The sequence below is a fragment of the Protopterus annectens genome, chromosome 4.part0 (genome assembly GCF_019279795.1).
Source record: "Protopterus annectens isolate FY-2018-M chromosome 4.part0, PAN1.0, whole genome shotgun sequence".
Lineage (NCBI taxonomy): Eukaryota > Metazoa > Chordata > Ceratodontiformes > Protopteridae > Protopterus > Protopterus annectens.
In genome coordinates, this window is record NC_056733.1 from 928644603 (window position 1) to 928671980 (window position 27378).

The window sequence follows — 27378 nt, forward strand, 5'->3', positions numbered from 1 at the left end:
ATGCATTTCTTGAAGCCCGAAGGCTTGTGCTCCTTAACGTCTTTAGACATAACACACGGACGAAAAGAGAAGAGAAGTAAAAGGGAGGATTAGGTCCTCTAACTTAAATGGGCCTAGCCCTGAAGGAGGAAGAAACACCATGAGGACTAGGTCCTTTAACTAAAACGGCCTAGTCCAGAAAGGAAAGGGACAGCTAGGTCTTCTAACTTAAACAGACCAGCAAAAATTCACACACACAGAAAACCCTTATTCTGCTAAAGATTAACAGAACGAACTCCACCACTGTAAAGAATCAACACCAGCGGATAACCGCCAAAACCAAACTGCTCTACGAAACTGTAGACTAGAAAACGCTAGCATTATCAAGCTATTAGCAATAACAACAAATATAAAACTGGTACACAGGATACCACAAAGCACATTAACAGGCCCAAGGCCAACGCTTGCACCAAGGGGTGCAAAGGAGCTAATTACCTAAGAATTAGTAAACCTACACTAACAAAAACTAATGCAACAACAATTGTACTACACTAATTATAACTTTGAACAAGATTTTAAGCAACATAAGCAAGAAAAAAGTTAACACTGAGCCAGAGCCAAGAGAAGCACAACCGAACTAGTCAACGTGGCAAACGATATCTGGGGTTTGTACTGGTGCACCATGGGATACCTGCTTAGCCACGAGCCAACCAGAAGTCTTCAAACTTATAAATTGGCCGAGTCGAACCCATACGTAAAAATGAAGGTGTGATTGGACTACACAACATCATCAGTTATATGGGCATCGGGATTTTGAAGTAGATCCAAGAATGCCATACCCTCACTCCACTGTCACATCCTCACTGGTGAGGTCAGACCGCAAAGCAGTATCCTTCAAAATAAAAATCAACTCTGTAACCCCAGAAAACCATGTTAACAGTTGGGAACTACTCCACAGCAAACTACATCCTATAAAACAATAGTTTGTCAAAATTGGATGCCCCTCGGGACTTCCAGGATGACTGTACACAGCTTAACTTCAGCTCTCCCAGTGTGAAACCAAAACTGAGAGACAACAGCTAGTTATATTGTAAGCTGGGGGAATTTCAGTTACTGGCTAGTAAGTACACTGCCTAGATGCCTGCAAACAAGAAACTAAGAGAGCCAAAAAGAAAATTAACTGGAAAAAATGAAGAGAAAACACTGACTGGGAAGAATCCTGCAGCTGTTTAGTAGTAAAAAGCAGTTCAATCTCCAGCTTTGGTGCAAGATATGGCTTCCAGTAATCGAGAGGAAATATAAGTCAGATGTGCTCAGAGCTAACCAAACACTGAAGGAGTGTATCAACTCAAATAAAAGGCTGGAAAAAATGGAAGAAGCTTTAAAACAGATATTCAGATGAACATGACAAAACTGCTAAAATCAGAGGTAGAAATAAAGAAAAGGCTGGCTGAGTATGAGATGTTTCAGAAAATGGTAGAATTAAAGGACGGAGCGCATAGGGAAAAATCTGAGATTTTCTGCTGTAACAGAAAAAAAAAAAAACGGAAGGAAAAGGCTATTAAATTTATGAAGGCCAAAATAAGCAACTGGATTGGTATTCCAGAGCAGGTACTGTTAACTGAAAGGGCATACCATGTTTATGCTCCAAATCTGGCCACAAGAAAACAGCCAAGACCTATATTAGTAAAGATGCAAAATTACTAGAAGAAAAAGTTGATCCTGACAAAACTGTAGCAAAAAAGATAAGTATTAAAGGTTGAAGACAGTAGCGTGCTTTTGAAAAATGATTATTCACTGTACACCAGGAAGAAGAGAAACACATTTATTCCAGTAATACAAGGGAATGTTGAGAGGCAGTTGTGACATTCAAGCTGCTGTATCCAGCTGTCTTCAGAATATTTTTTTCCTGGAGGATCAAAGTGATTCTTTGATGCAGAACAGGAGGAAATGCAAACATTTATCCAACAAACAATGAGACATCGAGCAGAGGGAGAGTCTGCTCATTCTTCTGACAATAAAGCACACAGAGACTTTGCCAGGGAAACGCTTGAGAGACAGAGAAAAGCACAAGACTTGTGAGCACTGTGGAATTTAAACAGAATCTGGAAATAGGAGATGGAGATGAACAGGAAGAACAGGAACACTAACATTAGTGAATAAACGTGAGACTGCAAAGCATCAATCACATTTGTGAAATACAGCTGTACAGGAATACGCAGACTTTTACTGACTCTGTTAAACTTGTGAGGAACTGAAAATTATGTGCCTCACTTCTTAATGTTGGGAAGGACTCCGAGGGAAAGGAGAAAAGGTAACTAATTACACATTTCTTAACAGTATTTCTATGAAACTTTTCACAATACATACTGCGTTATTTTACAGTAACGCACCTTTGGTTGTCCTCTATGTGAAAGGTACAGCCTTTTTCCTCCTCTTCTCTTTCTTTCTTTTTTGGTATTAGTACATGTAGCCATTACAGTGCAAAAGAGAAGAAAGGTGACACAAAAGCATGTTTAAGTCAGTAGTCTGTAACATACCTCTCAAATGTCCAGATTTTTGCTTCATATTTTTGGTCCATTCCTCATAAAATTTGTAGTTTTATGGCAAATCGATGAGGGTAGAAATCAGTAATCAAGGACACACATTTGAATTTCTAGTCATACCTTTCAGAAAATGTATGACAAATCACATTACTCTAGCAACTTTCTAAGTTTGTAAGAGCAATATTTAAAATCTGTCCATATTTTTGGGTCCTTGCATGGATAACCTCAATTTCAAGTTAATTTGGGCCTGTGTTAGCAGCTATGTGGTGACAAATGTTCCTGTTAGAAGGGTTAAACTTCATTATTTGAAGATCTAAACAGTTGTGTGTTTGCATAAAGTTAACAGTTTCTGAGATGTTCTGGGGCGTGGTAGGTTTTCTGTTTGAGGGTTTTCATTAAAAAGTTTTGTAAAATGTGATATTAGTTACAATATTGATAAGAAAAAACATATAAAGGATTAACCTGCCAAACATTAATGGGTGCATCTATCACTAAAGCAGGAAATAGACATTTAAAAAGCTGCCCTATATAATAGGTGGCAAAAATTTACCATAATGGTGACATTCCATATTATCTTGAAATGTGAATGATCTTATATAAATAGACAAAATGGAAAGAATGCTTAATTATACTATGAAATGCAGGTGCAAATAGCAATGCTACAGGAGACACATTTAGAAAGAAATGAACATGTGAATTTGATAAAGAAAGGATTTCAGAATGGATACTCTGCAAAATATCAGGGACAAAGGAAAAAGAGGAATACTTATAGTAATTGATAGAGGAGTTCCAATAGTGATCCGACGGGAAAAATATAAAAATGGCAGATTTGCAGTAGTAAGGAGCTACTGGCAACGGATGAGGATGGACTGGCATGTAGTTATAGTCCACCTAAAACTGCTATTTTGACCTTAAAATTTGGAGAAATAATTAGCTTTCAGCAGGGGCTATCACTTATAGGTGGGAACTGGAATTGGATTTGAAACAAGGAGGATGTACCTGGGGAGCTTAGAAGAACAAACACAGCAAAAAAGGGTAGAAGTCTGACAAAAATTATGAAACTGTGGTATGAAAGAAGTGACTTCAGTAACAGGAACTCAGAGAACTTACATATTACTCCCCGAGGTACCAAAACTAGGCTAGACTTGATATAAATTATATTTCACAGGAACACATAGGTTCATAGGTAGGTACTAGGTTATCGGCCCAAGGGCCTACATAAGCCTAGCCAACAAGGTTCCCTGGCTTACGCCACCCAAGAAAGTTATTTTCCTGTGCCACTGTCGAGCAGAGACACAGAAGTGATCCCCGGGGTGTATTTCCTATTTCCCATCCACTCATCAATTTTTTTTCTTGAAGAGTGCTAATGAAGAACTTTGCTTGACATAGATGGGTAGCCTGTTCCAGAGTATGGGAAGTCTCTGGGACAGGAATCTATCTCTCCAGCATGTCCTGTTTATTGTGGTGACAAGGTTTAGGTCCCTATAGCGTGTAGCTCGGAGGGAGGTGTAGCATGACCAACAGCTCTGGGTTTGACATAGCTTTATATGTTAGGCAGAGATCACCTCGGAGTAGGCGATATGCTACGGAGTAAAGCTGGAGTTTACTGAGGTAGTCAGCGTATGGCATTTGTTTGAGGCCAGTAATCCTCTTTGTGAGGTACTTCTGTGGCCTTTCCAGCTGCTGCAGATGTCTTGTGAGGTACATTCCAAAAGGGGCATTGTACTCTATAATGGGTCTAATGAGTGTCGAGTAGAGGGGAACAATGACCTCTTTTTTCCTGGATGAGAACCCTTTTATGATGAGGTGTGCCACGTAGAAGGACTTCCTGACTACTGTGGCGATGTGACTATCAAAGGAGAGACTACTGTCCACCTGAGTCCCCAGGTCTCTTATCACACATTTGGTATTAAGTAGATTGCTGCCTATGTGTTAGTTCATGGGTACAGAGTTTTTACCAAAGGGGAAGACACTGCACATTTTGGCATTGAGCTTGAGGCCATGGCTCTGACACCAGGCATCTGTCTCAGCGAGGCCCTTCTGTAGGATGTCCACATCATTTGGGGACTTGACTATGGCTCCTAGTTTGCAGTCATCTGCAAACTTCATTAGCCAGAGGCCTTCTGTATTAACCTGTACTTCAAAGAATCAGATACCAAACAGGAGAGGTCCCAGGATGGAACCCTGTGGTACTCCACTTGTCACTGCTTTGAGGACAGATTTGGAGTCAGCAACTTTTACAGTGTGGGTTCTGTCAGTGAGCCAGTTGGCAACCCATCTTGTGACGTAGGGATTTATACCTAGTTTAGTTATAATTCCAGAATGGGGGATGGTGTCGAAAGCCTTGGCGAGGTCAAGATAGGCTGTGTGAACCACCTTACCCTCATCTATGGCTTTGGTGACTGCCTCAAAGAAGTCAATCAGTTTCAGGAGGCATGATCTGCCTTTCACAAACCCGAACTGGGTGGGATCCAGAATTTGGAGGTTACCAATGTCTTTGTTTATGAGTTCCATGATGATACGTTCCATGGCCTTGCAGACCAGGCTTTTCAGGCTAATAGGTCGATAGTTCCTGGGATCAGTGGTGGCTCCCCCTTTGTGGAGTGTGATAACTGTTGCTGTGCGCCATTCAGTGGGCACAAAACCTGATGCAAGGCTACTACTGAACATGGTGCTTAAGTGGGATATTGGTGCCACATTTAATTGAGAACTTTGATACAAATCCAATAACTATTTCAGATTATGTGTCGATAATTAATAAGATAAAAATGTAGGGTAATGAATTAAAGATAAGACACTGGTGCTTCCCCACCTGTGTGTTAAAAGGAGAGGAATTTTAAGGAATGGATAGTGGAAATTATCCAGGAGTTATTATGGTAGATAAAAAGCACTCCAGAAGTTACAGCTACCAAGTAGGATAAAATGAAAGTGGAGCTTTTAAAATAAAGTAGAATAAAAGAAAAAGAGATCAGGTTAAGAAGTAATAATTATTTAGAGAAGCTGACAAAGGTTAAAGTATTATAAAACAAGGGGAATCTCTCAGAACAAAATAGGTGCAATTACAGAGTGCTACAGAGAAAATAAGGGAGTACCTAAATAATATGCATGAGTTTAGAAAGATGGCTGTTAAGCAACTGCTTTTTGATGACACAGAGCACAAAAGTTTTGGTGTGACAACTTGGCAACAGAAAGTAGAAAGGATTGTTACCAAATTTAGGAAGTCAATAACAAGAAAATATCCAGAGATCCTGTAGAGATATTTTATGAAAATTTGTATAAAGCAAAGAAGAGGAATCAAGAAAAACTACAAATGGAAATATTTATAGAAGACTTAAATATGCCAAGTTTAGACGTAGATAAGATTCAACATCTAACAGTTAGGATAGTAGGAAAAGAGATACAAATGGTTTTATATAACCAATCTGAAGCAGTTTTCAGGAACAGACGACATTCCAGAGGAAGTCTGGAAACTAGGAGGGAAGAAAGTGATTAATGATCTGTAAGGTTTTGTTTAACAGTATTGTAAAAGGAGGGGACACACCAACATCCTGGAAAACAGCTGTGGTGGCTATAACAACTAAATCCGGTAAAGACCCATCTGATCCAGCTTCATATAGGCCCATTTCAATTTTACACCATGGCTATAAAGTGTTTATTTCTACAATGGCTAAAAGAATGGCAAAGGTGGTGCTAAATTGATAGATATGGATCAGTGTGGTTTCATGGAGGGGAGGCAAACATTTGACAACATTAATATAACAATGGTGATCCAGAGGGAAGCAGAATGTAAGAAAATACAGCAGTTATTGGTGGGTCTTGATGCACAGAAGCACTCAACAGAGTAAGCTAGGGTTTTGAGTAGGACAAGGGAAGCATTTGCATTTCCTGACACAATAATAAGATTAGTTAGAAGGAAATGTGAGGGATCAGAGGGAAAAAAATCAAAGTGGGAGGCTTCCTCTTTGATAAACTGTGTCTGAGTAGAGGACCCAGGCTAGAGTGTCCTCCTTCCTCTTTATTTGCTTACACATTTAGAACCATTGGCCAAGATAATAAGGAATTCAGAAATTCAAGGACACAAATGGTATGATATTCAAAAAAGCTCTTTTTTTGCAGGTGATATTATTTTGTATCTGATGGGAAGAAAAAGATCCAAATGCTGTTCTGTTTTTTTTTTGGATATAAAATGACTGAAGACAAGACAAAGGCCCTAACTATAAACCACGTACCCACACATGAATTAGTTCAGCAACACCCAGATTTATAGGCACATGATAAAGTATTTAGGAGTATGGATTGAAATTATTTGGTTTGCCAGTTAAGGGTATGTGAGAAAAGACTAAACGAAAGATAATAAACTGAGAAACTGAAAGCTGTTGCCAAGATATGGATACACAGGCAGGAATAATTTTATCAACCACAGTAGAAGTTCTGGATAGTAATGAATAAAGATTTGAAGGATTTTATTTGAGAGAGAAAGTGGGCAAGAGTCACGTATGATTGATTACTCCAATAGAATAAGGAGGTTTAGGATTACATGATCTGAACTGATGAACTGATACTTTAGAACGACACAGTTAAGGCTCTTACACATAATGCAAACAAAAGGCTACAATTCAAAATGGAAAGGGATGATGATGCAGCAGGGGTAATTCAGGAAATAAGGAAGGAATGTGATTTTGGACACAGACCCTTAAGGAGAATAACAACATACTCAATATTTTACTCATGAAGTAGCAGAAAGTAGAATAAGTCAACCAACACAGGAATGGAAAAAGGAGATTCTGCCAATAGGGATGCCTGCAATTAGAGGTACAGAGAATAGGCACTGGTTGAGTTTTTAACTGAATCTAGAACAGAAACTGGTGTTAAAAGGGATAATTAGTAGGACATATAAAATAACTACAGGAATCAATCAATCAGAAAAGATTGGGAAGAGAGATTAGATATGTAATTCACAAAGAAACAATGGAAGAACATATGTATGGCTCCCAAATATGCAACAAAATCTGGTAGATTTAGGATCCTTGCTTGGAGGTCTTTGCGTTGATAACTTTATACCCTAAACAGACTCCAAATAATTTTTCCTCAGGTAAATGGCAAATGTTGGAGGTGTGACAGGGAAGAAAGCAGTAACTGGGAATATATGTTCTGGGAAGGAGTTTGCCGACTTTAAAAAATCCCTACAAAGTACTGCCAGGAATACCAGGCGATCAAATGATTGTAACCAAGGATTTTTTTTGAGCTGGTATACAGGATCTGAATTGCCTAGACATAGTAAGATCTTGTCAGCTTTAATTCTGGTGGCTGCCAAAAAAGCAGTTACTAGAAAACTGAAATCAAAATCTAAACCAACAATACTTAAAGTGAATATTATTACAAAGATAAAATAACAGGCAGTGGGATCTTTAGAAAACAGTAGGAGTAAATTACTTACAAAAATTAAAATTGTTGGAACAATCCATTCAGAAAAAATGTTTTGGAGGAGAAATGAGGTTTAAGAGAAGAAAGAAATTGAATAATTTATGCAATGCTGCTTAGATTATAACAATAGTTGTAAATTATAACATTTGCAAATGTGAATGTGTTAATATGGTTCGATTACTTTTATATAAATATAAATTTGCCTATATTACAAGTTATAATTCAATAAAAGTGTTTAAAAAAATAAATTAAATGCCCCTCCCAACCATGGGATCACAACAACCTATGCAGAATTGTTCACACAGACCTGGTGCAAACATGTAAATGGCTGTATGGAGGCTGCTGTACCTGCTACAGGTAAGCTAAAAACACACCTCACTGGTGGAATCCTAACCTTAACAGGGTGCATAACAAATGGAAAAATGTCATGGCTAAAGTCAGGAAGAGAAGGAGCCCTCTAACCTATTCAGAAAATTAAGAGGATTAATCAAGTCCAACAAGGCCAATTATGAGATCAAGACAGTAGCCTCACAGGCTAAAGACAACCATAAGGCCTTCTATAGCTATGCCTGAAACCTCAAAGTCAGCCCACACACCAGTGTACCAAACTGGTGATTAATGGTGCCACCTTCAATGAGTGGAGTGACACAGCAAATTTGTTGGCAGACAAATTCAGCTCAAACTTCACCCCCCCCCCCATGAAATACCTACTAGAATAACCCTCCCAATTATTAACTGGCAGCAGTTGCTAGTGGTGCTTGCTAAGGCCAAAAACACGACCTCACTGGACAAGTTCAATTTGCTAAGGTCAACACTGCCTCACTGGGCCAGTTCAACGTCCCAGGATGCCTCCAAAACAGCTTGAAATATAACCTATCAGGACCGCTTGAGCCACTTTACAACTACAGCCTCAAAAAAGCTTTGTACCACGAGAATGGAGGACTGTAAACAGTTATCCCACTTCTGAAGAGTGGACCATCAACTGACCCCAGATACTACACACACAAGTCTGACTAGTTTGATATGCAAAGCCAAGGAATGAATTATCATGGAAATGATCAACAAAAAACATATACAACCTTCAGACTCTGGATCCAACCCAGTTTGGCTTTGTCAGGGAAAGGTCATGCCTACTAAACCTGGTGGACTTCTTTAAGAAGGTCAGCAAGGCAATGGATGAGGGAAAAACAGTGCATGCCATCTATCTGGGCCTTGCCAAGGCATTCAGTACAATACCCTACTCAACTACAGTTGATAAATTTGACAAATTGGGTGTAAACCCCTACATAATTTGCAGGATTGCCAGCTGGCTCACACACACAGAACCCAGGAATTCAGGTTTGACGAGAGCACCTCCACAAAAAGACTGGTCACCAGTGGAGTACCTCAGGGCTCTGTGCTGGAACTGCTCCTATTTGGTATCTACTACTTAGAAGTAGAGGCTAATGTCAAAAGCCTTTTGGCTGACCAAGTCTGCAGATGATTGCAAATTGAGAGCTATCATAGATTCCCTCCAAGACACAAATCCTTCACAAGAGGGTCTAAAACAGACAAATGACTGGTGCCAAAGTCACGGAATAAAACTCAATGCCAAAAAATGCATTATAGTGTATTTTGGGAAAAGTGCTACCTCGTCGATAAGACACTCCTAAGAGTTGACCCAGTAATCAGGAACATGGGGAACGTATGTAGACAGTAACAGATTGCTACCTTGGCGTTTGACCAACATGTGGCCAAGGTAGTAAGAAAATCATTCTATGTGGCCCAACTTATAAGTAAGGGCATGACATCCAGGCCCAAGCAGTTGTAGTGCCACTTTATTGGGTCCTTATCACACCCATCTTTGAGTACAATGCCTCCTTCGGCATGTACTTGACAAAACATATGTAACAGTTGCAATGCTCACAGAGGTTCATTACTAGGAGAATCCAGGGTATAAACACACTGTCTTCTCTTCACACTCAAGTCTCCTACAAGTTACTGGCAGACTATTTATGCATGACATACAAGGCATCCTTGGATCCAGCTCTGATGCACCTTTTGCACATCCATAAAAATGAACAGTATAAGAACCACTAGATCCAAGGATTTAAATGTTGCTTATGACATACGACATGATGGGGTAACGTGTCACAGGGGATCCCCATGCTCTGGAACAGGCTCTCCATCGATGTGAAGCAGAGTCCATCCCTACTCCTATTTAAGTGTAACCTTGACCAATGGATGATAAATTAGAAACTGTCCTTAGGTCTTGCCTCAGTGTCTGACAGAGAGGTAGACAGTAATGCCCAAACTAACATACCCCCCCACATAACCTCAAACATTTTCTCAACATACCCCCCCCTCCTAATAAATGCCTGTGAGACAGAGACACAATTGGGTTGGGTTGCACAAGTAGGCTTTCAAAGGTTCTGGGGGTCATTAGCCAGGTATATACCTATGAACCTTTATAACATCTGTATGGTTCCCAGTTAAACAATGAAGTCCAGACGACTGCGGATTTTTGCGTGTGTCTGCACAGGTATGTCTGTGCTCCCAAGAAGACTTCAGACATTTTTTTATTTTTCTCTGGTATGTAGCAATTGCTGGAGTTGTGATGGGAATGAGAGAGGTAACTGGGAATGTGTTTTAGGTAATTTAATGAGTTGGCAGACTTTAAAAATTCCCTGTAGAGTACTTTGTCGAAATGCTGAGGAAGCAAATGAATATAACTAAAGAAACGATTCCTTTAACCTGTGACATGGGATCTGAATTGCCCAGACACTGTAATGCCTTGCTACGTTTAAATGATACTGGCTGCCAAAAAAGAAATTACTAGAAAATGTAAATCAAACTCTAAATCAAAGGTGTCTGAATTTTGTAAAGGAGAAAAAACAAATCGGACATAGGAAAAAAGTGAAGGAGCAAAGTATATAGAAATAGATGAGATCTGTGGTCAGAATAATGTTCAGGAGAAGGGAAGTAAAATTTAATGGAAGACAAGACTTGAGCAATATACTTAATATTGGCATGAATGATAACTGTTAAAACAAAAAAAAGTATCTGTATAAAGCAGGAAACTAATGAAAAGATTCAAAATGGTTTGTTTTCTTTTCTATAATTTTATGTGTATCCATGTCATTGTTAAATCTGTGAATTTAATAAAGTTTAACAAATATTTACAAATCGTACAGTCTTTTTAACACTTCGCTTGTTAATTTCTAACTTTTGATACTTTTCTACAAGAACATTATTAAAACAAAAATAACAAGAACACTGCTCAACGAATAGCCCAAAACTATAATAACTTACTGCTGAGGCTCACCTATATAAACAGCCGTGTAGCTCGGTCATCCTACGACTCCCTGCTTTGGTGTGCAAGGCATCCACGTTCTGTGTCACTAGCCAGTGCAGTTTACCCAGTTTCTCCAATTCACTTAGTGCAAAATGACCTGCATTAGGCTGAAAAGAGGAAAAACGAGGCCAGCCTACAAAGCTTCGTGCCCAGTATCGCTGTCTGTTCTTGGCACTACGCACAAAGTCGGAGTACTGAATGGGTCGCTGGTTTGTTCTTGCATAAAGTCCCACCTCCTCAGAACGATAGTCAGGAATCCCAGATTCTGTGGAAACTCCAGCTCCTGTTAGAACAAATAACTTCTCTGAAGAGGAAATAAAGTCTTGGAGTTCTTCCAGGTCTGTGACATCCAGTGGGGGGCTAGAGGGTACAAATGGCAGGGGGAGACCACCACTACGGGTTACAAGATGGCTGCAGAAAATTTTTTGTAGGCAACTTTTCTCCAGAGCTTTTAAAATAGATGAAACATTCATCTAAAATGAGATCAAAACATTAAAAAACACCGCTGAATGCATTTGCTGTTACTTGTTTTACTTCCACCATGATAAATGCATACATGTAATGCACAAAGTTAAGGGATGCTACTACAACCAGGCTATAAATGGGTAATAGGATATCTCAAGAACTAAACAGGACATCAGTGCTGTGCATGTACACAGAGCACTTAGACAGTGCATCCTATGTCTGAAATGAGCCAGCAGATAAATGCAACAGTACACAATTAAACAGACACTGCACCTTCAGATCAACTAAAACTGATCACTCAGGGCACAAAAAGCAGGATTCCTTGGGTCTATATTAGAAAGTCGACCGCTTACTTACCCAAACGCCTAAACGTCGACCCGTCTTCATCGAACCATGGCAACATTGATCGTCCAGAAGAGCGAAAGCGGAAACGTCGAATCTTCATGGTTGGCCTTCTGCGGTATAGCTCTGTAAGGTATGTGTGCGATAGTTATTGACCTTAAGGTTAGGGTGCGGGTTAAGGTAAGTACATAGATGGTAATGTATGTTAGATTTAATGTAGGGTTTTGTTAAGTGTATGTGTGTAGATTATTTAGTTTGTTTGGGTTTAGCTTTTTAAGGTAAGTGTTTGATAGTTACGGACCTTAGGGTTAGGGTGTGGGTTAAGTTAAGTGCATATATGGTGGTATATGTAAGATTTAGTGTAGGGTTAGAAGTAGGGTTTAGTTTAGGGTTTTGGTTAGTGTATGCATGTGGTTTATTTAGTTTGTTTGTGTAGGTAGTATGTAGCAGGAGGTGGGGTGGGACAAGTATGAGAGTTCGACTTTTTAAATTTCGCTGTTTAAAGCGTTCGGTGTTTATGTGGTTCAATGATGATGGGTCGACGTTTAGGTATTCGATGAAGTAAGCGGTCGACTTTATAATATAGACCTGGATTCCTCAACAATTACATAAACATTGACGGTCCTGATGGAAAGTGGTCAGTCGGCAGACCACAATAAAAGCTGAACATGTCACAGAGGATGTATTTTCACTCATGTCTACAATCAATCAATTTATCTTTATTTTATGAACTGTGTCACTTTGTTCTGAAACACTTCTCAGTAAGTCTGTTAACATTTAAGTCTCTAAACTGTGATGGCATTGACCTAGGTTCAATAAGCCCAAGGCCATGGAGTCTTGCGACCATTATGCCTTGCCAGTTCCCACCCTAGGCTGTACCTCCCATCTCAAGGAGGGCCTGACCTAGTCAAGCCTGGGTAAATGTATGAATACCTATTTAATTATTCACATCCCCCTTTAAGGGAGATGCTATATCACACTGCTTTATCTGCATGTGGGTGTCTTCCGGAGGTGAGGGAGACAATGAGCAATGAATTTATCTTTTCACTTTGTTTTACTGATCTGCTGAAGAAGGTTTACCTCACTTGTTTGGGTATTTGTGGGGCTGCTTGATTTATGAAGGTATAAGAAATCCTGGACTACTGGTTCCTTGACTACTCAGAAGACAAGGCACAGCTCTTGTATGAGGAGCTTGTAAGAAACAGAAAAGAGGAAAGTACAGTTGTGTACACCTACCATAAATGTAGATGTTCAAGTGTCTGCACTGTTGCAGTCATAACTGTAGGGTGATCCTGCCGGCAGGCAGCCCGAGGTCGGCCAGAATTCCAAAGTCTGGGTCCGGCGTCGGCTGTACCAGCAAGTACCCTGACGTCAGAACGCAGAGGTACATAGCTGACAGCCGACGCCATCTTCTCCAGCCTTTCTTGCCCCAGATGTCAGAAGCTCCCCAAAATATCCAAAAGGTGTCCCAAAGGAAACACAAATACACCACAAAGGAAGAGGAGATAGAACAAACAGAAAACAAGAGGGGAAAGGTGGGAGGGAAACCTCGACTGCAACAGTGAAGACACTCGAACATCTACATTTATGGTAGGTGTACACAACTGTACTATGTTCTTCGTGTTTCACTGTGTAGGGTGGAATCCCAAAGCTGTGAAGGAGGGTGGAGGTTATGCAGAAGAAGGGGCAGCCAGAAGACCCTGCAAGACAGCAGAGGCAAACCCTGCCCTAGACTTAGAATATAAAGGGAGATTATAGTGCTTAGAGAAGGTATGCACTGAACTCCGTGGCAGCTTCCAAAATGTCCTTGGGTAGGAACTCCTCTGAGAAAAGCTGCTGAAGTGGCAGCTGCCCTAGTAGAATGACTCCTAACAGTACCTGGAATCTGTTTCCCATAGTGAGAGTAACAAAACCTTATTCCATGAGCAATCCATTTGGAAATAGTTTGTTTAGAAATAGCCTTGCCTAGAGAACTGGAGGCATAAGAGATAAGCAACTGATCAGATTTTCTGAAATCTTTAGTTTTGTCCAGGTAAAATCGTAGTTGTCTGTGTACGTCCAATAAATGTAAAATCCTTTCCCCTTTGTTTTGAGGATTTGGAAAGAAAGTAGGAAGGTGAATAGTCTGATTTAAAGCCACTTTAGAAATCACCTTAGGCATAAATGTAGGATTGGTCCTTAAGGCAACTCTGTCTTGGTGGAAAATAAGGTAAGGTTCCACAGCCATGAGAGCTTGCAACTCTGACACCCTTCTGGCAGAAGTCAAAGCTAATAAAATAGCTGTTTTCCAGGATAAGAACTTGATATCCGAAGCAGCAGCAGGCTCAAAGGGAGGTAAAGTTAGCTTTTCCAAAACATAATTAAGATCCCAAGCAGGAACAGGAGGAGTTCTGGGAGTTCTTAAATTCTTAGTCCCTCGTAAGAATTGTCTCACCAGTTGATGAGAAAAAATGGGGGGATCAGTGTTGAAATGAGCCGAAATAGCAGAAGCATGAATTTTGATGGAAGAGAAAGACAGGCCTTTAAGCAGGAGTTCAGAGAGGTAGAGTAAAATGGAGGAAATATCAGGTAGAAGAGGATCAGAACCTCGATCCCGCATCCAAATACAAAATCTTTTCCATTTAGAAGCATAAGATTTTCTAGTGCTAGGACGCCTAGCTTCCAATAGAACATCCAAAACTTGTTTGGGAAAAGCAGAAGGAATCAAAGGCCTCTGTAGAGCCAGGCTGCCAGGCAAAGAGTCTTGATTTGAGAGTGTAGCATCTGACCCGGAAGTTGGGACAGAAGGGAAGGAGACAGAGGCAGAATCCAAGGAGGTTCCAAGAACAGGTGTCTTAAGGTTGGATACCAGAACTGCCGAGGCCAATTTGGAGCTATCAGAATGATAATCTTGGGTCTGTCCTGTTTTATTTTCAGTAGCACCCGAGGCAGAAGAGGAAGAGGAGGGAAGGCATATCCCGAAAGATTCCTCCAGCTGAAAGACAGGGCATCCACTTTCCATGCTGGTTTGTGGAAGGACCTGGTGCAAAATAGAGGCAACTGATGGTTGAGATGGGATGCAAACAGATCTATCTGAGGACAACCCCAAACTGATGTAATCCTGCGGAATAAGTTGGGGTCCAGCATCCATTCGTGGGGATCCAAAAGATTTCTGCTTAGGCTGTCTGTTAAGAGATTTTGCTTTCCTGGGATGAATTGAGCTTGAAGATGCAGGTACAGATTTAGAGCTGTGTCCCAAAGACTCATGGCTAGTCTGCAAAGGGGGTAAGAGTGAGAGCCCCCCTGCTTGTTTATGTACCACATGACTGTGGTATCGTCTGTACGAATCAGAAGATGTCCTGGTTGCAAACATTTCTGGAAGGCTAGAAGAGCATGTTGGACTGCCAACATTTCCTTCAGGTTGATGTGCCAGTGAAGATGTTTCTTTGGCCAAAAGCCCTGCTGGCAGTTGTCTAGAAAATGAGCTCCCCAAGCATAATCCGAGGCGTCTGTGGTCATGATCTGAGAAGGCTGAGGCAGACGAAAGGGGTTTCCTTCGTTTAAATCACAGGTCCTAGACCACCAAAGGAACTCTTTTTGGAGGCAGAGAATCAGAGGTATCATTGTTTCCAGGCTGTGGTAATGCTGAGACCATACACTCTTTAGATACCATTGTAGTTTTCTCATATGAAGTCTTGCATTTGGAATCAGTAGGATGCAAGAAGCCATGTAGCCCAAAGTCTGCAGGAATTTCCTTGCAGTGAGCTGAGTCAAAGTAGCCAAGGTTTTGAAAATTGAAGTCAGATGTACTTGCTTTTCTGGAGTCAGGAAGGCCTTTTGCAAGCTTGTGTTTAGAAGAGCTCCCAAAAAGATCATTTGTTGAGAGGGGATCAAATGTGACTTTTTTGGGTTCACTGAAAATCCCAGTAGTAGGAGGAGACGCTGAACAAACTGCAGATGTTGAAGTAAAAGATCCTTGCTGTCCGCCTGGATAAGGCAGTCGTCCAAATCACTTCTCGGCCTTTTGGCTAAGATCAAGTGTAGTAGATAGGGGTAAATTTGAATCCCTTGTAGTCTGCAATAAGCCACTACTGGAGCCAGGCACTTGGTAAATACTCTGGACGCAGTAGATAAGCCAAAGGGCAGTGCAGAGAATCGAAAGTGTCTCGAGCCTGCCTTGAATCTGAGGTATTTTCTGCGTTCCTGTCTGATGGGAATGTGTAAGTAGGCCTCCTTCAGGTCCAATGTTACCATCCAAGCATCCTGGGAGAGCATGGGAAGAAGTTGTTGCAGAGTAAGCATCTTGAATTTTGGAATTTCCAGAAAAGTATTTAATACTGAGAGGTCCAGAATAGGTCTCCATGCATTTTTTCTTGGGACCAGGAAAAGTCTTGAATAAAAACCCTTTCCCATCTCTGGGAGTGGAACAGGTTCGATGGCTCTCATGGCCAATAAAGCGTCCACCTGATTTAAGGCCTCTGACCATTGATGTTTTGGCAGATCTGGCCAACCGTAAGACCTTGGCAGAGTATGAAAGTGGAATTTGTAGCCTTTTAAAATCACATCTAAAACCCATTTGTCCTGGGTTATATGCGTCCAATTTTGGTAAAAAAGAGATAGTTTTCCTCCGAGAGGAGCTTCCAGGCAAGAAGGACCTGTAGCCCAACAGAGGGAGTCATTGGGTCTGCTTCCTTTGTGATTGGGGTCTGTCTTCTCCCCTTCTAGGTGAAGAAGCAGTCCACTGTCTGGACCTATAAGAGGCCTGTGCCTGTGCCCGGCCTCTAGACCGTCTATATCTTCCCCTTTGAGGCCTGTCAGAAGTGGGAAAAGACCAATTTTTGGAGGGCCAATTTCTAGAAAATCTAGGAGGCTGAACTTGTAAAAAATCTTTGACAGTCTGCATAGATTTTGCTTTTTCCTCCATTTTTTTAATAACCTCCTCAGCCTTAGATCCAAATAACACATCATGTTGAACAGGGGCATCTAACAGTTTCGCCTTAACCTGCTCAGGTAAATTCTGCTCTCGAAGCCAAGCATGTCTCCTTATAGCAGTACCAGAGGCTGCGGCCCTGCAAGAAGCTTCCAAGGTATCAAAACCACAATGTAAACTATGTTTGCTAACTTGTTCAGTTGCATGCAAAACATCCTGTAATTCCTTGTCCTCTGCACATGCAGGGAAGGTAGAAAGCATTTGCTTTAAAACAGACAAAAGAAATTGCTGATACTTGAACATATGAAACTGGCAATTTAAAGCTCTAATAGAAAGAGTAGCAGAAGTATAAACCTTTTTGCCCCACCTATCCAAAGCACGAGAATCCTTTTCAGAGGGAATAGGATTTTTAGATGAAGCGGCTTTAGCAGCTTTAGAACCCTGAGAAATAGTTTCTGGATCTGCAGAAGGGTTCTTAAATAAGAATTGGTGGGAATCAGGGACTCTGTAAAATCTATCAGGCTTAGAAGGAGCAGGCGGCAAGGAATCAGGATTCAGGTTAGCTTCAGAAAAAGCATCATTCACAATGTCAAGCACAGGAGGAATAGCCAAAGGTCTGTGTTGAGGGAGAAGGAGAAATTCTCTGAGTCTCTTCTTGGAGGCAGAATAATCCTGACCTTCCCAATGAAAATGCTCTCTCATCTCATGTAAAGTTTCCCCAAAAGAGAAATCTTCAGGGGGACAAGCAGAGGGAATAGAGTCCTCTGCATCTGAATCCTCATAAGGAGGAAAAGAGTAATCCTGGTCAGAGGAAGAGACAGAAGACACAGAAGCCTGATCAGAGGAATCATAAGGTAAATCCTGTCTAGGTCTTTTTTCAGGAGGAGGGTGAGAACCCCTAATCATTGTAAGCAAATCCTCAGCCATCCATAGTAATTGCTTCTGGGACTTGGGAGCTGAATCCGAAGCAGCTTGAGTAGAAACCCTTGGCTTTACAAGAGTTTTTGTCTTTGCCTTTGATGAAATAGTTATATGTGAAGGCCTGAAAACTCCCTCAGAAGCCGGTACCTGCACAGCGGTTCCGGACCCATCTGAAGGAGCGACGTCCGAAGGTCCTGCAGCAGATAAAATATTAGGCCTAGATGGCTCCCCATGGGAGTCCGTGTCGGCCATCGGTTCAGAAGTGGCGGACGACAGGGGCTGCAAAAGCGCCTCACTGACGACCGCCGAACCCGAAGCTGGCTCCGGCTGCGAAGAATCCTGTTTGGACCTCGGAGGCCTATCCTTGTCCTTGCGTTTCTTTTGAATTCCGGTTGTCGGTAAAGTATCCGACGACATCCTGTAATTAAATCGTCTACCGAAATAGTTCAAGGCCCAATCGTACCTACGCTTGATAGTGCGAGAATTAAACCTGGCACAGAACCGACAACAAGAAACATCGTGGTCAGGGCCTAAGCAAGGTAGACAGTAAGAGTGGAAATCTTTATGAGGTATCTGTTTCCCACATGACATACAATTATTAACTTTTTCTGACATCGGAGGAGCAAGAAAAAAGTTTCCCCAACGGGGTACTTAGCTTGAGAAGAGAAGTAGAAAACTTCGGACCGAAGTCAATCAAAGCACGTTGTTCTGAATATGCCAACCAACGACTTGCGAGCTGCTTTCCACCACACGGCAAGAAAGACTGGAGAAGATGGTGTCGGCTGTCAGCTTTATACCTCTGCGTTCTGACGTCAGGGTACTTGCTGGTACAGCCGACGCCGGACCCAGACTTTGGAATTCTGGCCGACCTCGGGCTGCCTGCCAGCAGGATCACCCTACAGTTATGACTGCAACAGTGAAACACGAAGAACATCAGTGCTTTTAGTCTTTTTGATAGCTTAGAGATGTTAGGTCTGTGATCCTCTTTGTCAGGGACCTCTGGGGTCTTTCCAACTGTTTGATATGTATGGTGAGGTACATCCCAAAGGGGGTGTTGCATCCTATAACTGGTCTGATCAGTGGTGAATACAAGACAACAATAACATATTTAGATCTGAATGACATTCCTTTGCCAATCAGCAATGCCAACTAGAAGGATTCCCTGACAACTGTTACCACATGGTGATCAAAATAGAGGGAATTATATTGAAGGTCTTGATAGCCACCCAATAACTATTTCACATCATACGCCAGTGATAAGTAAAATAAAAACACAGGGTAATGAAATAAATGTGAGACACTGGTGCTTTCCCACCTATCTGCTGAAAAGAGAGGAATTTAAGGAACGGGTAGGGGAGATTATTTAGGAGCTGTTACAGAGGATAGAAATTTCTTCTGAAAATATAGCTAAGGAGTGCCATAAAATTAAGGAAGAGTTTAAAAATAGAGTGGAAATAAAAGAAAGGCAGCTACGGTTAAGAAGTAACAAGAATTACTTAGAGGGACTGACAAATGTTAAAGTGTTGAAGAATAGGGGGGTGTCACAGAACAAGAAGAGGATCAAATGCAGAATGCTAAGCAGAAAATAAGGGATTCCCTCAATAATATGCATCATTTAGAAAGATTGCTGTAAAGTAGCTGTTTTTTGATAACAGTAGCGCACAAAAACTTTTAGCACAACAACTCAGGCAACAAAAAGTAGAAAGGGCTGTCGCCAAGCGTAGGGAGGCTATAGCAAGGAATGTATCGAGAGATGCTTAGCGGTATTAGAAAGGTTTCGGAAATTCTATGAAAGTCGGTATAAAACAGAGAAATATGGAAATCAAGAAAAAATACAAACGGAAATGTTTATGGAAGAATTAAATATGCCAAGGTTAGAGGTAGATGAGGCTCAATTACTAACGGTTAGGACAGGAGGAGAGGAGATAAAAATTGCGAAGTATAACAAATCTACAGGAAAGTCCTCAGGAACAGATGGCATTCCTCTGGAAGTTTGGAAGCTAGGAGGGAAAACTAAAAGATCTGGAAGGTTTTGTTTAACAGTATTTTAAGAGGAGGGGAAGCACCTGCATCCTGGAAGAAAGCAGTGGTAGCTGTAATACCTAAAGAGGGTAAAGATCCTTTAGATCCAGCTTCATACAGGCCCACTTCAATACTAAACCATGATTATAAAGTGTTCATGTCTATAACAGGTAAAAGAATGACAAACCTAATGCCAAAACTGATAGATATGGATCAATGTGGTTTTGTGGAGGGGAGGCAAACGTTTGACAACATTAACAGAGCACTGATGATACAGAGGGAAATAGAATGCAAGGCCATACCACTGTTGTTGGTAGGTCTTGATGCAGAGAAAACATTTAACAGAGTAAACTGGAACTTTATGAGCAGGGCAACAGAAGCACGTGCATTTCCTGAAAAAATGATAAGGTTGAATAGGAAGCTATATGAGGGATTGGAGGCGAAAATGAAACTGGGTGGGGTTCTCTTGGTTCTGCTTGAGCAGATGAACCAGGAAGGGGTGTCCTTTTTCCCCTTCGTTATTTGCATAAATATTTAGAACCACTGGCCAAGAAAATAAGGGACTCAGAAATTCATGGATATAATTGGTATGGTAATCAGGAAAAGCTGGCTCTATTTGCAGATGATGTTGACATTAAAGTGTCGTGGAACATTTTGAGGCAGTTACAAATCTTTTCAGGATACAAAATCAATAAAGCTAAAACAAAGGCAATAGCAGTAAATTATGTACCCACACAAAAATTGGTTCAGCAATATCCGTACTTATGGGGACATGATAAAATAAATTATTTAGGAGTATGGATTAAAAATGATTCTGATGTGGCAGCTAAGGATGTGTGGGAAGAGACTAAAAAGATAATACAAAAACTGAGAAAGTGGAAGCTTTGTTACATGGACATGGATAGTAAGATACAAGCAGTCAAAGTGTTTTTTATCCCATTAGTATTATGCACAGGTCAGACTTTCATTCTGAAACGAGTTACTAGCAGTTATATATGTTGGGGAGATGATCTGCTGCAAAATATGACACAGTTGCACTTTTTAGAATTTGACTTAAGCCTATTTCAATAAACCAGACATTTATAAGTGTAAGTGCATGTCCGGCTAGAAGGCTTGTGTGTCACACAGGGATTTGACAGTGACTGCCAGTTTACAGTTATCCACAAACTTGGTTAGCCATAGGTCTTTTTCTTTTTAATCTGTATGTCTGAGAAGTGAATACCAAACAAAAGTGGTCCCGGCCCTGAGCCATGGGAGACACCATTGGTCAACGTTATCTAACTCGGCCCCTACCACCTGCACCACATGATTTTGGTCTTTTAAGAAAACAAGCTAGCTGTCTCATCACACGAGTCTATCTTCAGCACACTTAGTTCATCAAATATGCCAACGTGGGGGATGATGTCAAATGCCTTAGCCAAATCAAGGTAAGCAGTGTGTACAGTGTGGACACCGTCAACACCTTGGATCACAGGAGGTTACTTTGATATTGGCCTTGAGGCCCTTATAAGCCTAGCCAAGAGTTTAGCCCATGGTTAGACTAATCAGCACAATGCCCCCGTCCAGCAGGGACACGGGTAGAATCCCAGGGGTATATTTGTTGTTTCCCATCCAGTTATCCAGGTTGCTCTTAAAAAGGGGTAAATAGGTACTCTGCTTGATCTGGAGAGGGAGTCCATTCCATAGATGGGGGGTGGAGTCTCTGGGACACAAATTTGTCCCGCCAACAAGTCTTGTTGATGTCAAAGACCAGGTTGAGGCAGAGCTTCTGGGTTACTCGAGTGGAGCTTGACTTGCGGATATGCAGAAGTCCCATCAAGGTGGGGTCTATAATCGCCTTGTATGCCAGACAGAGGTCACCTCTGAAAAGTCTGTACGAAACTGAGTAGAGGGATAGGGCTTTTAGCCTGTGTATGGTAGATGGTTGAGGCCTCTGGATTCTCCTGGTGAGGAACCACTGTGGTCTCTCCAGCTGCTGCATGTGCTTTGTGAGGTACATGCCAAAATTGGGCGCTATACACAATAATGGGCTTTACGAATTTGCTTATGATACTTCTGATCAGGATTTTGAAATTTCTGTTTCCTCTGATGACCAGGATTTACCCTTATCTACCTATGAGGATTCTGATGCAGAGGACTCTATTCCCTCTACTCCCGCCCCCCAGAGGATTTCTCTTTTGGTGAAATCTCGCATACACTTAGGGAGCATTTTCGTTGTGAAAGCCAGGATTACTCTGATTCTAAAAAGAGGCTTAGGAATTTCTTACTCCTGCCCCAGCACACGCCTTTAGCAATCCCTCATATACTAGACATTGTGGATGATGCCTTTTCGGAATCTAGCATGGCCCCTTACTCTTTACCTCCTGCTCCCAGAAAACCTGATAGATATTACAGGGTTCCTGACTCTCGCAAGTTCCTTTTTAAAAATCCTACTGTGGATCCTGCGACCATTTCACAGGGACCCAAGGGCATTAAGGCTACTACTGCCAAAAATCCTACCCCCTCTGATAGAGACTCCAGGGCACTGAATAGATGGGTTAAGAAGGTATACACTTCTGCAACCTTGCCCATTAGGGCCTTAAATTGCCAGTTTCATATGTTAAAGTATCAGCAGCATATTATTGGATTGCTTAAACAAAAGATGATGTTGATTCCTGACTGTGCTGAAAATAAGGATTTAATGCATTCTGCTGAACAGGTTGGAAAACATAGTTTGCAATGTGGTTTTGATTCACTAGAGGCATCTTGCAGGGTTGCTGTCACTGGGTCTGTACTTAGAAAGCATGCTTGGCTTAAGGAGCAATCCTTGCCAGATCATGTTAAAGCTAAATTGCTGGATGCTCCCTTAAATCAGGACCGCCTGTTTGGCAACAAAGCAGAGGGAGCTCTTAAAAAGATGGAGGAAAAAGCTAAATCTATGCAAACTGTTAAAGATTTCTTACAAGTACAGCCTCCAAGATTTAGTAAGCATTGGTCCTCTAAGAATTGGTCCTTTCCTGCCTCTTCCAGGCCTTCAGTCCAAACCCAGATCCAGCAGAACACACAGGCTTCAGTCCCAGGGTACACACAGGACTAAGCAGTGGGGGGCTCCCAGTTCCAAATCAGGGAGCAGTAAGACTCTCCCATATGGTAAACTGTCTCAGTGACTTAACTTTAAAACTTCCAAGCACTTCTCAATTGACTGCTCCTTTAGGGGGAAGGATTGCCCTGCATGCAAAAAACTGGGAACTCATTGCCCAGGGCAAATGGGTTTTAAACATAGTGTCCCAAGGATACAGATTTCACTTCCACATCTTACCAACACCAAACAGTTGGTCAGATCTACCCCCAAATCAGTGGGCAGAGGATCAAAAGCAAGTACTCTCTCTCTTAAGCATAAAGGCTATTCAAGCTGTACCAGAAGAGGAAAATGGACAAGGTTTCTACTCAAGACTTTTACTGGTACCCAGAATGGCATCCTATCTTGGACCTATCAATTAAACACCTTTTTGGGGATTCCAAAATTTGAGACGCTAACTCTTCACCAGTTGCTTCCTATGCTAGGCAAAGATGCCTGGTTGGCAACACTGGATTTAAAGAAAGCCTACCTGCACATCCCAATCAGGGAATCTTGCAGAAGATACCTAGGCTTCAAAGCAGGCTACATATCAGTTCTCTGCACTGCCCTTTGTGAATACCCTGGGCACAGTAGATAAGCCAAAGTGCCTAGCTCCAGTCATTGCTTTTTGCAGGCAAAGAAAAATATTCAAATATATCCATACCTGGGCGATTGTCTAATTCAGGCAGAAAGCCAGGACATACGTTTGAATCATCTGGCATTTGTACAAGAGGTACTAACTTGTCTGGGGTACACCATAAAAGAAAAGAAATCACATCTGGTACCCTGTCAAATTATATTCCTGGGAGCAAGCTTGAACACAACTTCCCAGATGGCTTTCCTCACGCCACAGAAACAAATTCATTTGACAACTTACTTCAAACTAGTGGCCACAAAAACTCTGCTACCTTCAATGCAAATACTGCAAGCCTTGGGGTTCATGACCTCCTGCATTCTACTAATTCCATATGCAAGACTGCATATTAGGAAACTACAATCTAAAAAGCCTATGGTATCAACATTCTCAGGATCTAGAAGCAAAGATTCCTACCATACCTTGCCTACTGCTAGAATTCCTTTGGTGGGCAGAGGCCTGCCACCAAAACAAGGAACTACCATTCACTCTACCCCCTGCCGCCCAAACCCTAACAACAGGCTATGCATGGGGAGATCACCTGGCAGGGAAGTACATTCAGGGCAAATGGAACCCAAGTCAAATGCACCTGCATATCAATCAAAAAGAAATGTTAGCTGTACAGAATGCTCTGACAGCCTTCAAGGACCACATTCTTCCAGGACAATTAATGGTAAAGACAGACAACACCACTGTCATGTGGTACATAAACAAGCAAGGGGGTACCCATTCTTACCCCCTCTGCAGACTAGCCATGGCTCTGTGGAACACAGCCTTGAGCTACCAAGTGTGTCTACAGGCTCAATTCCTACCAGGAAAACTAAACACACTGGCAGACAAACTAAGCAGACATCTCATGGACCCACACGAGTGGAAATTGGAACCAAAGACTTTCAACATGTTGATAAACAAATGGGGGAGCCCAGATATAGACCTTTTGCCTCCCCCCAGAACCACCAACTGCACAAATTCTGCACAAGGACTCCCCACAAACAAGCTTGGAAAGTGGATGCTCTGTCCTTCAGCTAGAAAAATCTATCAGTTTATGCCTTTCCTCCTCTGCCTCTCCTCTCCAAAGTACTACTAAAGATCAAACAGGACAAACCAAGGATGATACTGATTGCACCAGACTAGCCACGTCAATACAGATACCAACTCCTGCGCAGTGTCACTGCTAGCCCCATGGCACCTGCCTCAGACCCTTACCCTGCTGTCTCAAGCAGGAGAGCCAGATTCTGCACTCCCAGCTTCAAACCCTGAACCTGGCAGCCTGGCTAATTAACTAATCTCTCTGTTACCATCCCTCAGTAAACAAGTGTTGGATGTCATTGTGGCGGCAAGGAGGCCTAGTACTAGAAAATCTTATAGGGAAAAATGGAAAAGATTCTGTGCCTGGAAACAAACTCAAGAGATGGCCACAGCAGCACCCAATTTACCTCAGATTCTTCAATACTTAACTAAGATGCTTCACAAGGGCCTTTCCTTTTCCTCCATCAAAATTCACGCCTCAGCCATTTCAGTTTATTACAACACAGAGCCACCCCTCTTTTCACACCCACTGCTCAAGCAGTTCCTCAGAGGGGCCAAAAACTTAAGACCACCCAGGAGAGCCCCAACTCCAGCCTGGAACCTTAACTTTGTTTTGGAAAAACTCACTCTTCCTCCTTTTGAGTCAGCTGCAAGTGCAGAGTTAAAATTCCTTTCCTGGAAAACAGCTTTCCTTTTAGCCATCACTTCAGCAAGAAGGGTATCTGAATTAAAAAGGCCCTTATGGCAGTGGAGCCTTTCATCATATTTCATGCGGACAGGGTGTCCCTCAGGACCAATCCCTCTTTCATGTCCAAGGTGGTATCCAGTGTGGCCCTTGATCAGTCCATTCATTTGCCAACCTTCTTTCCTAATCCACAGAATAAAGGGGAATGGATACTGCATTCCTTAGATGTGCACAGACAACTTAGATTCTACTTGGACAGGACTAAACCTCAAAGGAAATCTGAACAATTGCTGGTGGCATTTGCTGCAAGGGCAGAGGGGAAAGCTATTTCAAAGCAAACCATTTCTAAATGGATAGGCCATTCAATTCATTTCTGCTATAAGCACCATGGAAAACCTACCCCACAGGGGATAAGACCACATTCAGCCAGGGCTGCATCTACCTCTACAGCCTTTCTCAGAGGTGTCCCTACCAGAGACATCCTAGAAGCTGCTACCTGGAGTTCTGTACATACTTTCACCAAGCATTACCATTTGCCAGTTTTCTCTAAAGCCAGAGCTGGCTTTGCCACTGCAGTCTTGCAGGGCCTTATAGCTGGTCCTAATGTTATCTAATTTCCTCCTCCCATCCTTAGTTTTGGGAATCTACCCAAATGTGATGACTGCAACAGTGAAACACGAAGAACAATAGTACAGTTGTGTACACTTACCATAAATGTAGATGTTAGAATGTATTCACTGTTGCAGTCCTGGTTACCCTCCCTACAGCCCCCGGACTTCTTTTGGCTATACCTCTACTCTCTTTTACTATGCTTGAAAGCTTTTTGGTGGAGGTATAACCTTGTGTGTGTGTGTGTGTGTGTGTATATATATTTAATTGCTTCCCATTAGGGGGGCACCTGACATCTGGGGCAAGAAAAATCTATGTAGTGGCGTCTGCTGCATGCTTTATGCCCCTGGCTACCTGACGTCATGGAGGATGGGACGGCAGCCGACGCAGGGCCCAGGTCTTTGGTGTTCAGGCCGACTGGAGGGCTGCTGCAAGTGTATGGCCCAGGTGTGATGACTGCAACAGTGAATACACTCGAACATCTACATTTATGGTAAGTGTACACAACTGTACTTTATGCCCTTTGGAAAAAAAACATGTACCCATGAATTACCACATAGGTGGTAGTACACTAAACATCAAAAGTGTGATGAGAGACTTAGGGACACAGGTGGACAGTGGTCTCACTTTCGATAACCACATCACCACAACAGTCAGGAAATCCTACGTGGCACACCTCATCATTAAGGGATTTTCATCAAGAAAAAAGGTCATTGTCCCACCCATTATAGAGTATAAAGCCTCATTTGGTATGCACCTCACAAGACATCTGCAACAGCTGAAAAGGCCACAGAAATACCTCACTAAAAGAATTACAGGCCTAAAGCAGATGCCATATGCTGACCATCTAAAAAAAACTCCAGCTATACTCTGTGGCATATTGTCTACTCAGAGGCGATCTCTGCTTACCATAAAAGGCAGTGTCAAACCCTGAGCTGTTGGACATGCTCCACTTAAAGAAATCCCAATCCCTCAGAACCACACGCTCCAAGGATCTAAACCTCGTCATCACAATGAACAAAACATGCTGGAGGGATAGGTTCCTGACCCAGAGACTCCTCAGACTCTGGAATAGACTGTTTATACATGTCAAGCAGAGCACCTCCTTGGCCCTCTTCAAAAGGAGCCTTGATGATTGGATGGGAGATAGGAAGTTCACTCCGGGGATCATGTCAGTCGCCCTGCTAGACAGGGGTCCAGAGAAGTAAATATTGTGGGAAGAAATATACAGGGAATTGTTATGGCTAGGCTTGTATAGGCCCTAGAGCCGATAGCCTAGTACCAACCTATGAACCTATAAGAGAAGAATACAGAGATGTTATGACCTTCTTGTCCATGGATGAGATACCCTTACTTATGAGGTGGGCCATGTAGAAGGTTTT

General features: G+C 41.9%; 1 protein-coding gene across 3 annotated transcripts in view; it reads right to left on the reverse strand.

Annotated features, from left to right (window-relative positions):
• The window catches only part of SIRT4 (sirtuin 4), a 197795-nt gene that overhangs the window by 143744 nt on the left and 26673 nt on the right, over positions 1-27378 (reverse strand). For all 3 annotated transcript variants that reach the window (XM_044068906.1, XM_044068907.1, XM_044068905.1), the window contains exon 2: positions 11254-11756. In XM_044068906.1, coding sequence (XP_043924841.1) covers positions 11254-11756 — 503 coding nt within the window. The remainder of the gene's footprint in view (positions 1-11253; positions 11757-27378) is intronic.